The sequence below is a fragment of the Cyprinodon tularosa genome, unplaced genomic scaffold (assembly GCF_016077235.1).
Source record: "Cyprinodon tularosa strain WSP-4 unplaced genomic scaffold, ASM1607723v1 ctg418, whole genome shotgun sequence".
NCBI classification, from domain to species: domain Eukaryota; kingdom Metazoa; phylum Chordata; class Actinopteri; order Cyprinodontiformes; family Cyprinodontidae; genus Cyprinodon; species Cyprinodon tularosa.
The window spans coordinates 647124-661149 of NW_024039139.1; the positions used below are offsets into that span (position 1 = coordinate 647124).

Consider the following 14026-nt stretch of genomic DNA (forward strand, 5'->3'; position numbering starts at 1 on the left):
GTGCACAATGTCCTGATTTCCTGTAGAAACGACCCATGAGTTGTTCTACGGTTTTACCCAACCTGCTTCTTCTTTTACTTTTACTTTAAAATAAATAAACAAATAAATAATGCTCAACCTTAAATTCTGGATTTATTATCTCATGAGTCTGTTATGCAGTTTTTAAAATAAATTTGGTCTACAGGATGTGAAATCAGGCAGCTCCCCCTGTGGAAGGAATTGGTCTTGGGAGGAAGTTAAAGCCTGGAAAAACTCACTCTATTCTCCTTTTGTTGAGATAAATGCTGTCAGGTGCAATAAATGTTTCTCTATCTCCTGGACATAAATATAAAACATCCCTTACTGCTCTAAAAATTCCTCCCATCTCTCCACCAAATTCTTCAAGCTGAACTTATTTAAAAGAAGAAAAAAAACAGCTGATAAGTTACAGTATCCGGGGGGGAAGCTGATAATAACGTAAATACCTTCTGTTTTAATGTGTTGGAAAACAAATGATTTATTGTGAGGCTGATGGGGAGCCGTATATTTGACTAAGATTTAAAAACGTAACAACTAATCAATTACTAAGACAACTATTTTTCTTTCTCTCTGTTTTGTCAGTAGTTTCTAAGAGGGAATTCTTAAAGCCACTTTCCCCAACACATTAAATGACTGATTAATTATTCAGACATTTATAGTGACGTTCATTTTAATCTGTATTCTCTGATGAAAATTATATTCCGAGTCTGCAGTGGGACTTAGACTTTACTGCCTTTAATTATCCAAGATGGTACAAAACAAACAAAGAAAAGAAATATAGTCTCTTACTCATTAACAGTGGTGTTTATGCGATCAATTTAGACAATAGGTTCTTTAAAACCTGGTCTACTTATTGTGAACCATGGAGCTATAAGCTCTGATTTCTAATGGAAAACCATAAAGCAGAATTTGCTGTCATTATCCAAAGCTCAAATAATTCTTATAAGTTTTGTTTACTAAAGTTATAAAGTTATATAACAGGGTTTCTGCGGGTCATTAAAGATCATTAAAAGTCATGAAATTATTAGGCCTTAATTGGCATTAAAATTCATTAAATGTGTTTATTGTGGCATTTAAAATGCTTTATTTAAAAAAAAATGTTTATAAAAACAATTTCATCAGACATATTATATCACGTTATATTTGTGTGGAACTGCTTCCAGTTGATCACAAACCTTTATGTTCAGAAAAGAAGCTTGAGTCGGAGAAAAGGCTAGAGAATGAGAGGGGGGAAGCAAATTTCAACAAAAGTGGTTGGAAAACGAGGAATTCAGGACATGGCTGCAGCCTGTCGATGGATACCTGTTGGTGGCATTAAAATGATTTCTAAGAGCATTAAAAGAGCATTAAAAAGCATTAAATCTGAGTTATTCATTCCTGTATAAACCCTGTATAAGGTAATAATTAGGGTTGCAAATATTTAATAGCAATCCTCATTACAATTTAAATACACCCTTTATCGGTAGTGCAAAAGGCTGCTTTGACTGCGATATGCTGTTTGATATTTCCTGTGTTCATAAGCCGCACACTAATGTTTTAATTGGCCACATTAAAAGAGAAATTTCACAGCACATATAGCTGATTTCTATTTAGATATAGTATTAAAGCCCAACCTTAATGAATGGAATAAAAAAAAAGAATGTGGATTAGCTGTAGCTAATATCACCAGTATAACATGAAGTATTATAATAATTGTTTACTTTTTCTTACTTGAATCTGGAAACCCAGATTTGTAACTACAGGTAGATTATTTTCCTAATTGCTTAATCTGTTGATTATTTTCTTAATTATTCAATTAATAATTGATGGAAAAATGTGCTTTAGAGAGAAGAAAGGAAGGATTTCCTCCTTTTATGCTAAGTTAATACTGTCAGGATTTGGTTGTGCTTTGTTGACCCAAATGCAGAGGCAGGGAGGCAGAGGTGATTTTCTTGTGGGTTTAATGAAATGTTAACTGAACACAGAGGCAGGAAATCCAAAAATCAAAACATGAAAACAAAGTTCAAACAAACCAGAAACCATGGAGACATCAGGTGGGATACTATCACGAGGTGGAAGGCTCAGAGAGACGGAGTTGGAGGAAATTAGACCAGGAACCAGCACTGAAGAACTGAACAGAGAGAGTATTTAAGGGAGACTGAAACAAAGAGAGGACTAATGAGCAGATTGGGAGCAGGCGTGAACAGGGCAGAATCATGAAAGGAGCTAGGGAAAAAGGAGAACACAAGAGGGCAGCAGAGAGCAACAAACAAAAACCTGAAGACTGAAAATAACCAGAAAACACAACAAACTAAGAATTAGACCACTAAGACTAAAAAACAAGGAGCAAAGTAAAACTGAATACTCCAAAGAAAACATAACAGAACCAGAACTGTGACCGTAAATAAAAAATAACCAGAGAACACAACAAAATGAGAATTAAACCACTAAAACTAGAAAACAAGGAGCAAAGTAAAACTGAATACTCAAAAGAAAACATAACAGAACCAGAACTCTGACAAATACAGCTTAAGTTTTATTTCTTTTTCTAGCGGGCAGCAGGTTTTAGAGTCTGCAAACGTCACATAACCTTTAATCGATTACTTAATAAGTTGTCAAACATTTTAATGATCAATTAATTAGATTAATCAGATTTATTGTTTCAGCCCTACTTAAGAAAACCTTGGCAGGTTAGTGATTCTAGCAAAGCTCCTTCATTATTTAAATCGCTGATGTTTTCAAGCTTTCCCCCACAGAGAGACCGAAGATCATTTTGGTGTCCCTGATCTGCTGCAGTAGTTTGTTGTTATTGCCTTTCTGATCAATCCCAGCCAACTTCCTTTGCCTCCGATTGCTCTGGGCGCTGCTGTTTATTGGTTTAATAAAGCTGACCCAGATGCTTTCAATCACACATATACTAACACGCATGAATAAACGACCCTCTTGCTTGCTTCCTTCATTAGCTTTTTTTTTTTTGTTCTATTAGTTTCCAGGTTGTTCATCACTGGAGTCTCTGTAATTAGCTAATCTCTTTATAAATCATCAGCACTGCCATGCAGTGATGACCATGTTGCTTGTTGCTGCATGGAAATAATCATGGATGTGCGCTCCCTGGTGCATAGGGCCATAATTGGGTTAGCGCCCCAGTTTTCTGTGTCTGATTAGGTTTCATCATATTTCCTTTAGCTGGAGAACATAGCAGAAGCATACATACTGTCATTGCAAACAAATATACTTTATATTTTTGCTTAGGTTTATTTTCCTCTTGCATCTTTGCTAGTGTTTTCACTTGAATGGGATTTACATTGCTAACAGGGAACATTCATGTTTTTTTTCTGGACTTCGACTCCCTCGAATTAGTAAACCCTCTTGACATGTGGACCACCCTGCTGCTCTCTACATGCTTCTCTGAGCAGATCAAAATGATCATGCCCATTAAACTGAAAGTTTAATTGCAGCTGTTTTGTGGTCTGGAATGATGAAAGACAAGAGCCACAAAAAGGGCGCACGCTTTAAGGTACGTTTCATTTAAAAAATGGCTCCTTTTTGGGGATAGTTTAAACAAATAGGTTTGAAAGAACAATAATTAGGGAAAAGATGAAAAATGGTTTTGCCCTCTGGTCTGGTTTAGTTTTCTTAAAACTGTTTAGAGGAATAAATGTCGTACATCAGCTCAGAACCACATATTTGCCTTCTGAGGTATCGTTAGACATCCTGACCGGTGTTCCTTGTCTATAATGGCTGTTGTAAATTTAAAGAAAGTGTTTCCAGCTCCTTTACGTCTTGCTATGGTGTTTGTGAGCAGAGAAAGTGAACCATGACCTAAGTCAGCTCTGGTTTCACAGATCCTATGTCCCAACATCTAGCTGCTCACACAAAACACTGCCAACCACACTCAGAGCCTGGGGGGTTTAAAAACCCATCTTAGAGAAAGTTGATCAGGTATGCAGAGCCTGGCAAAGTATCCATATGTTCTGTTGTGTTACAATAAGCTGGGAAATATTTTTTAGGTAAATATTTATATATATATATTTTTTTACAAATAAGCACCATTCTTTTTATGCTTTAGTTATAGTATAACTGAGGGATTTTGTTGTTATTCTAAACTATCCTAAAAGTACAAGGCATCCGTGGTCAGCCTTATCTGTAATATCACTCTCTTTGGAGATTTGTTATGGGACTGAAGTCTAAAACAGTGGTTCCCAACCTATTTTAACTTGTTTACCCCCTTGGCCATTTTATCAAACCATGAGCACCCCCTTGGTACTCATGGTATGATTAGTGTTGATTATTTTCCAAAAATAGAAAGTACAGCTGATTATAAAATGCAAGGTATTTATTTAATTTCCTTAGCTTGATCATGTAATGCTCAGACCTTTCATTCTTTTTAATTAGAATAACAACTAACATTTATATGTTGCCTGGAAAGTGAATCTGTGCTAAAACAAATACAAAATCAAAATTAAGTTACAATCAGTGCTCTTCTGAATAAGTCCCCTATACACACATCTAAACTTGACATATAAGGAAAAAAAATAACTAAATAATATTCAGATTCACTATGTCATTTTTACTCTGTTTTCATCATTCACTGTGTTAAGTGAACACCTGACCTTCTCCCGAATCCCCAGAAATTGTTTTTTAGCCATTTATCCTTGACTGCAGCTGCTTTGGTGTGTTCCTCCCTTGTGATCTTCTCTTGTAAATGTCGATTAGGATTTTTTTTTTCCGTCTTTTCGGTTGATAAAATCTTGGCTTATTTTGCATTTGGGTCCTTACAAAGCTAAACCAACCTCAGCCCTATTTTACTTTATTTCTTTATCTGTAAAGTAAAATATTAAATGTTTTCACCTACCCCCTGCAATGCATTGGCGGACCACTAGGGATACTAGTACCCTTGTTTGGGAACCGCTGGTCTAAAACACAAGGCTAGAAAAGCCTTTCACATTTATACACTTAAAGAAATGGGATATGGATTGAAATCAAAGCTTATGCATGATAACAAAGGATTTAAAAGAACTTGATGTAGCCAAAACCTCTTTTTTGTTTGTTTCTTTGCCCATATTCAGTCTTTTAGATACCATGGAGTGTTGCTAATCCAGATTGGTGGCTTTTTTTGGTGTATGACATTTTCACCATCTGGGCGGTCCGAACACTTCTAGTAAAGATAGTATGTTTTATATCGAAATGTTTTGTGATGACTTTGCATCGACGTTGCTCTTCCCAGATATTCTCCATTTAATCAGACTGAGCTTTGGCTATTTTCATTGAAGTATTTAAAGCATTTATTTGTAAGAAAAGTGAAAAAAAAACTCTTTATTTTCATTCTACTTTCCAACTATGTACTAAGTACCTAGTTTAACATATAATGTTAATTTTTATAACATACAAAATGTAGATATTTTATTTTCCTAAACCACTGCAGTAGTTTATAGATGGATTTGTATTTTCCGCTCATATATAATTTCAAACAGCTCAGATCAGATTGTAGTTATTCCCATAAATGATCTTATTATGAGTCTTTCAATGTACTTCGTTTATCAGCAATCTTCATATAGCAGCAGGTTTTATTATTTTTGATTCAATGTTAATGCAGCCAGTAAGTCTGTCTAATGATGATAAGAGACTCAGTCAAAAGCTTCATACTGATGATGACGTAGGGAAATACTCCCTCCTCAGTCATCAGCTCTTCATCATTTCCACCTCACCTGCCTCTTTCTGCTTATCTACCAACTTCTGACAGCAGCTGTAGGTTAGAGAGAATTGAAAAGGAAGCACAGGGTGGATGCTTTTTGAGGTCGGCGGGGAATGTGTGTGTAAGAGCTTGCACAGTAGGTATCTTTGTGCATGTCGGCATCTGGAGAAACACACACACACTTACAGACGCTTGCACACATTTAGCCCATGACATCACAACTCTCCACGCAGTCGCTAGGAATACGGCTCAGAAAGGAGAGGCTTTGTGGAGGGGAGGAAAGAGATGGGAGGGGAGGAAAAGGAGGGGAAGAAGGAGAGGAAAAGGCTTGGCCAGGGAAAAGTCCAGCAGTAGTCCTGCTATCTGGGACAGGACGGATCAGGGCCTGACCCAAGGGGACTGAACTGAATAGGGAAACGGATAACACTTATGAGAAGAAGACACAAATAGTAGAAATTAGTGCACTGCTGCAGCATGGATCCAAAGCTGACGCTGAAATAGAGGAATCAGCTGCTGAATCTGAGAGCAACAGGTGAGGAGGAAGTTTTTCTTTTTACAGGAGCATTGATTACATATTGGTCACATTTCATGGGTAAAAGGTAATTACTGAGCCTACATATTATAATACAAATTGAATTGATCCTCTAGTTGAGATGTTATGAATGTGATGGCTCAGTTCTGTTTTATGAGCAGGAGAGGGTTAACATGCGGACAGGTCCAGTTACTCCACTGGACTGTATTTATCCAAGAGCCAGGACTGTGTTTGCTTACATAGGTGGGATTATCCTAAAATCATATGTTTTGAGACATAAAGTATCAATTTAAGCTATTTAAATGCTGAAAAGGTTTACTGAGAAGCCGAATCAAGATATTAAGGGATAAATCTGTGACTTTTTATTTCCGGCGAGGATGAATTGTGGAGGTCTTCTCATGGGGCAGGATTAGTTTCATTGTGAAATTCTCAGCATGCGGCTTAGTGTGTATGTTTTGACATGTTTATGTGCCTGTGTGTTTGCAGCTTTTTCGTGCAAAACGGTCAGAGTGTAAGCATTTCCAGATGTTCTGGATACAGACAGGCTGAGAATTAGACAACATTTAGATTTAGAGCCCAGATGAGTCAGAAAGGTCTATGATTTATTATAGCTTGCTTATGTTTCCACACAATCCACCTAGTTGCCCATCTTTTAATATCAGCAACAACCCTCACTGGTAACCAGACCTCCTGGGGAAATACTAGAGGATCAGTTTTACTTTTGCTTTCGTGGTTTCTTGTAAAGCACCCTGTGCATACAAAATGACAAATAAAGAAGTCTAAGAAGTCTAAGAAGTCTAATTCCTTCTCACACTCAAAAATGGTCCTCAGTAGCTTTCTTCAGACAAAGAAGGGTTAATATTGTCCCTCATCACTAGAATTAAAGTCTGTGACTTGAGGACAGAAAGCTATGCCTGGAATGTCAATTTACCTTAGTGTGAGTCAAAGCCGCACCAACACACACCTCATGTTAAAGTACACACTTTTGCCGTGGGTACCCCACCGCACATCCACAGCCTTTTAAATGTGTCTTTGAAGCAGAGTAGTTTTGCAAAGGAGACATTCCTGTACTTTGGTTCTGTTTTCCTGAGGCAGTAAAAGGATATCCTCCCCCTCTGTACTGTCCGCTGGACACACACTCCCACACGCGCACACTCACACATTCCTTCTGGACAAACATGCATGTGTCGCATACACAATGGGTCCAATAGGAGCGTGAAATTAGAGGTTCCATCTGGTCCTCACATGATCGCTGACATAATGACCAAAGTGAAAAGTAATTTGACTGTTTTAAAGGCACAAAGAAACTGGATACAAAAGTAGGTATGAATATCACTAATAACTTAAAGTAGCACCACGTCTACATTTGAAGAATGAATAACTTTTATTGTCCTAAAAAAATTTAGGATTCCTCTGTCCTCCGTATATAACATAAACTTAAAATAAACATATGTGACATTTTGATGAACTGGGACAATTATAGCATTTTAGTTTAATTTTAAAAACGACAATATGAGAGGGTAAAATACCTTAGTTGCGTGAAGAGGTTCTGACTTTTTTCATTAAAACCATCAGAAGCAGGATTTTTTTTCTTTGCTTCCTGGATGTGTTTTATAATATGCCTCAGCATTGTGCTGCAGAGGTTTAAGTAAATACCAGAGTATTTGGGGGAATATAAACAAGCCATCCAGTAGGCTACATCATATCAGTGCAGACCGTGTTTTTGCTCAGATTTGACATAAACGAATTTTATACAGAGAGAAACATACTTGGAGGTGTAAATAATCCATCCTGTCATCTGTGAAGAAATATTAGGTTAAAGCCTTTTGATGTTCTATGCTAGTAGCTGCACTTGGCTAATGCACTGCAAAAACAATCTAGAAAAAATCTGTCAACATTTCCTTAATTAGGTGCATTTACTCTTAATTTAAGTGGGTAAATAAGATGATCTTCCATTGGAATGAGTATATTTACTCTTAAGATAAGATAATTAGATAAATATTCACTTGAAATAAGAATGCAATTTTTTTTTCTTATTTTAAATGTAAATTGTCTTGTTCTATAGGCAAAGTCACTTACTTACCTCCTCAATTCAAGAAGGAAATGCACTTGTTTTACGAAAAAAATCACTTATTTAGATTACAATGTTTGCAGTCTTGTTATGTTTTCTAGAAAATCATTATGTGCTTTGTTATTGTTGTATTGTTATTGTCTCTAAATTCAGTGTTTGGGCATTAACTCGTCTCCTGATGTTCATGTGGGATTTGTTCCCATATAGGATAGAGTTTAGGAGCAAACAGTAAATCCTCATCCAGGATATTCCATCCTGTTTGTTTACGTTAGGATTCCTGGCACTATATCTATTTTAGTCCACAACATTATAAAATCATTGCAACGTTTCTTTGCTCAGTGCCAAACAAACTGATATTTCACAGGCTTTAGGTTAGTGTTTGGCTATATTTGTATTATCTTCCTCTATGTATTTTTATTTCTAAAACAAGATGTTCAACAATTGCTAGTTTTTTGTTTCTTGTTTTTTTTTTTTTTTTTTTTAAAGGGATTCTAATATTTCTGCTATTCAGTTTTATTTCTCTCTACTTTGATTCCAGTTCTTTTCCCAGACAGCTTTAAAAAGCTCCAACAACTCAGTTAAGAAAGCTATAATAATGTTCTGAGGATACAAAGCAGCCAAAGCTTGATCAGTGTTTTCTGAAGATATCCTACTCCAAACACAGCTATGGTCTTCTATTCCAAGTAATGATTTTACACTGTACTGTTGATGTGCACAGCATAAAACAAGCTAAGATTAGCCTAGCGATGATGTCCCAGATTAATGCTCTGATATAACTCTTTGATATCTCTGCTCACATGGTGCAGACAGGAGGAAACATTCAGTTTCACTGTAATGTGATTGCAAAGGTATGAAAAAATGCTTAAAATGCAGATTTGTTTCATTTAGTAAATAAAGTTTTCAAAGATTAGACAGTAGATTATTTTATTTCAAAGTATAACCAGGAAATCTTTTATCGATCATTTAAAAAATGTATCTATCAGAACCAGGACCATGGGATTGGTACAGAATGAATTGCAAAAAGAGCATTGATGAATGCTTTCCATAAACAAATAAACAAAAAAACTATGTCTTTTGTGACTTAAGAATATTTTTAAAACCTATTTCAATTCCAGTTCATACTTTCTGAGACAATATTATTGAAACTGGTGATGATGATCTTTTGCTGCTGGTTTAGTTTTCTAATATTACCATTTCTAGCTTTGATTACATCCACTATCAGCTTTAAAATGTAATAAAAATAGCCCTTAATTTTATTTTTTTTTTTGGGGGGGGGGGGGGTTCATAAGTAACAAGCTTTAAGCCTATTTTCATCATAACCGGCTGAATAAATAACCCTGGGTTTACATGGGAGCGCCTTGGGGACAGTGGGACATCTACAAAGCCTCTCTTTCTAAGACAATATTAAATGCACTGATGTTCATTTTCTTTTGGGTTGTAGTTGCAGTAAAAAAAAGGCTCTTCAGCTTTAAAATAGCTAACAGTCTGTTTAAGGTGGGAAAAGCTTTTTTAATCTTAAATATTCAAAGCCCCAGCCTTATGTTACCATATCCTTAATATTGTTTACCAATAAGTGCTACCCTTCCTTCAAAATATCCCAATCTTCACCTCCTGAAAAACTGCTGAAGCTGCTATTGCTCTATAAACTTAATGGGTTTATTGCAATCTTAGGTGCTAATTTTCAAATGCTAGCATAAAGAATGCAATGAAGCATCCTAACTTACTTCTGTACTGGAATTGAAGTCATCCTGCAAAATGTAAAATAGATAAGGACCTATAGGACAGCTTTGCTAATACATTTTAGTTTAATTATAATTTAGACCAAATGTTCTGTTGCATTTGTCTTAAAAGGACGATAAGAAAATATTTTTTATGTAACTCAGCAAAATAAACCAGCTACAAACCCTCAAACTGTTTTTTTTGTTGTTTTTTTTCTCAGAGGAGGTCTGAGGAGACCACACTGAAGTGTAGAGAAAATCTGCCTGATTGTGAGACAGACAAGAAGTCCTTTTCACTAAGAATGCTGTTATAATGAATCATGTGACTCTTCTTGGCAGCTTTTTCTGCATTTGTGGAGAGAGCAAACAAGCAGGGAGAGGAGAAGATGCAAGAGAGGATTTAGTGGATTGAGGGGGAAAGAGGAAGGCCACATAATGAAAACGACCTTGAATTACCCATCTAGTTGATAAATCCAGCTAAAATCTGCCACTGATTCTGTTAGGGGCTCATAAAGCTGCAGAGACCTCTTTTCTCTGCCAGTGTGTGTGCTAACTGAAGGGCGAACCAATTTACTGAAGTGACCCTCATTAATCTCCGCACACACACACTCAAAAGCTGAAAAGACAAAAGGTTAACAGCTACTCTTTGATATGAACGCACGCTTACAGGAGAAGCAATTTGTGCAAGGACCTTAAAAAGAGAGGCCGATAGATTATTTGTCAGAGACCCGCATGTGAACAACGGGACAGGTCGTAAACACAGCAGCATGTAAACGTAGCTGCTGTTGAACGGCAGGGCAGGAATGTGTGGAATGGATGGGTCAGTGAACCAGGAGGCCGTCGGTCTGATTCCATGGTGGATTCCCTCCCTTAGTGAAAAAAAAAATGTTAGCTATAGTAAAATCCCTTCTGAATTGATTCATAACACGGCAGCAAAGTTCAACTTTCTGGCCTAATAGGACATCACCGCTAAACACCATCTTCCAGATGGGGTGTTGTTAGTTCACCATGTAGAGATTTGTTTCCTTAAGGACGGAGAGGCAGCAAAATTGTTTTACCATCCATGGTTTAGGACAGGGTTTGCTTTTGCAGAGATACACACACAATATCTTGCAGTTCCATGATCGTCATTTTAGGGCAGGATTGTTTGCCCTAATATGGTTAGCAACAATAAACTTATTTTGCAAAGAAGAAATGGCAGAACTATCAGGTTCTAATTGTGCTCGTTTCAGAGACAAATATGTTACTGCATACAAATATATGCCCCATTTATTAGACCAACTGAAAAGATAATATTAAAAAAACATGAATTTTAATCCAATCACCTTTGTTTTTTGCAGCTTTACAAACCCCAGGCAAAAAATGGCTTATTTCTTTAAAAACCGTCTTGTATTTGTCAAAGTTTGACTCATTTGTAAATCATTTAAAAATTGAAATGTTTGTCCAGCTGTTCTTCAAGTGTCTGCATCACATTAAGCAAGACTGAGGGGAAAACAAGGGTGTGGTGTTCAGGTTTTTTTTATTTAGTACAGAACCAGTGTTAATCCAAATCTCTTCTTTGTTCAAAAAAACAAAAAACATATGTTTGGAAGATATATCTTGACTGAATGTGTTGAACAAAATCTAAACAGACTGAGCAGAAAGTAGAAAAACAACAGGAAGTTATACCCACCAGCTGCCAAAAGAAAGAAAAATCAAAAATGTCCACTATTGTTTTTAGTTTTTTTTTTCTTTTTACCATGAATGCTTCATATGCAAAAGTAAAGTAGCAGTGTGTATTCTGGTGCCCCCTAGTGGTAGGTTTCAATCAACACACTATAGGAGAGGCTTAAACTCTTGGCTGCTGCAATGCAGATCGATGGTCTGTGTCTGGATGAGGTGTGTGTTTTCTTATAGGGGAAAAGAAGTCAGAAGTTAATCTGCTTGTTAAGTGGATTTGACTGCCCTCTGTGCGCCTGGATTGCTGTAACCAGCTAATCATGTAGAGATTCTGATGCACATTCTGTTTGTTTGCAGACACAGAACCCATGGCGGGCAGCAGAGGATTCCACTGACGCTTTACCAAGAGATCGAGCTGTGAAGAGCGTCAGTTTCCAAGAATCAGTCAGCTTTATCACTGACAGGCCTGCAAACATGGAGCTGGAGAGCCAGCAGATCCAACACTGCTGCCTGAGAGGCCCCAGTAACCAAGGTGTAAAAGCAGAGACCCCAGAGAGCGAAGTGGTGCAGGTATGCTGGTTTTAACTTATTAATGTTGCAGGTCCAGTTCTCACTTTCTAATTGAAGGCAGTAAAAATGTGATTTTAATTACCTTGGTTTCAAACCCTCCGTGTTTGCAGGAGATCTGCTACCTGGACCAGGTGCTGGACGCAGCTTCAGACACATCCACCAATGGAAACCCATCACCATCAGAGCGCACAAAACCCATCAGCATGAATGGAACCTCTCCTTCTGTCCGTGTGTCTGACCATCACCAATCGTTTTTTGGGGAAGACCAAACGGCGAGCACGTTCCCCCGTCAGGAGTCTGCCATAAGAACCAACGGTCACGCGCAGGGAGATGAGTCGGGATGCAGTGCGGCGAAGTTTGAGCTGCGAGCGTTTCAGGAGGAGAGACGGCCGGCAAAACTTTTCACGCCTGGAGAGGAGCAGCAAGTCAGGGTGACGAGGAGACGACCCTCAGAGGAGGTAATCGGTTTGATCATTTACCCTGATAACAACTGGAAAAGCTTCAAAAAGGGTTGAAAACGTTATATTTACCTGAACACTTCATGGAAAACCTCTAGTTTAACTGCGCCATATATTTACTTCTATTCAGAGGGCCAATACAAACTCCCACTTTTCTGTTTCCACACACTTTCTCCAGGTTCAGGAGTTGGAGCGCGAGCGACAGGAGCTGATCAAGGACCAGGCAGTTAGGAAGAACCCCGGCATCGCACAGCGCTGGTGGAACCCTCCTCAGGAGGTAAACAGCAGAGCTCAGTCGTTTTTTTTCTGCAAACCCCCTGACAGGTTGATTTATCAGCTGTTGGACTGTTTATTCATTGAAGGTCCCCTTGGAAGAACAGCTGGATGGAGAGAAGCTGGAATCTCTAAAGAAATACCAGGAGAGAAAACAGCGGAAACACAATCCTCCCTATGCATACGCTCAGGTAACAAACACACACCGCACCATATGCTGCTGTTCAGATGTTTACCGCTTTGCTCAGTCAGGCTCTGAAAGAGAGATCTAAACTGACCTGGGAAGGAGGATGTTGGAGCTTAAACACAGTTAAACACTTAGCCTTGTTCTCATAATGTATTTCCTCAGGGGATCAGATGCAGAGTCACTCTTTCTCTGCAGAAGTTTGGAAAGGTGTAATACCTCTTTAACATTTAGCTACAATAAACAGTACAGGGGGTTAAATAAATCGGTATATAGTTGCTGTGCAACTGTGGGAAGCATGAAGCCATTCTTTTGCATTGCAACACCCTTTTTACTGCAATTTCAGCTACAATCTTTTTTAGATATGTTTTCATCCATCTAGAGATTAAGAGTTTTGCTAATTCTGCTTGCAAAATGATTTCTCTTGAGCTAGTTTGAACCACTATTATTTGTGATGAACCATTTACTAGTCTAGTCTTGTTTTATATAGCTTTAGGGTTAATTAATTGGAGTAATTGTGATTGTTATTAAAATGATAGTCTACTAATTTTGTAATCTATTAATCATTACATTGAGTATAGAGACTGTAAATGACTGAGGGACCAACTTGTAGCATTAATTATACCAAAATTGTAAAAGAAATATTAAAAAAAATTGCAATTAAGATAAAAAATATATATATTGTCGTCTGCTCTATCAAGAACTCCTCAAGTGGAAAAGTTTTAGTTTCACCTGGTTTAATTTTGTAAAAAATCTTCTTTTGCTATCCTATTATTAATAGATTAATCGACAAAGTAATCAAAAGATTAATTTGATTAGTTTATGAAATAGTCATTAGTTGCATCCCTACTTAGATTAAGGTCAGGGCT

At 37.3% G+C, this 14026-nt stretch overlaps 1 protein-coding gene across 4 annotated transcripts in view; it reads left to right on the forward strand.

The window, feature by feature from the left end:
* The window catches only part of LOC119792390 (A-kinase anchor protein 2), a 101283-nt gene that overhangs the window by 80339 nt on the left and 6918 nt on the right, over positions 1-14026 (forward strand). For all 4 annotated transcript variants that reach the window (XM_038299008.1, XM_038299009.1, XM_038299011.1 and 1 more), the window contains 4 exons: positions 12030-12242; positions 12353-12700; positions 12879-12977; positions 13063-13164. In XM_038299008.1, coding sequence (XP_038154936.1) covers positions 12030-12242; positions 12353-12700; positions 12879-12977; positions 13063-13164 — 762 coding nt within the window. The remainder of the gene's footprint in view (positions 1-12029; positions 12243-12352; positions 12701-12878; positions 12978-13062; positions 13165-14026) is intronic.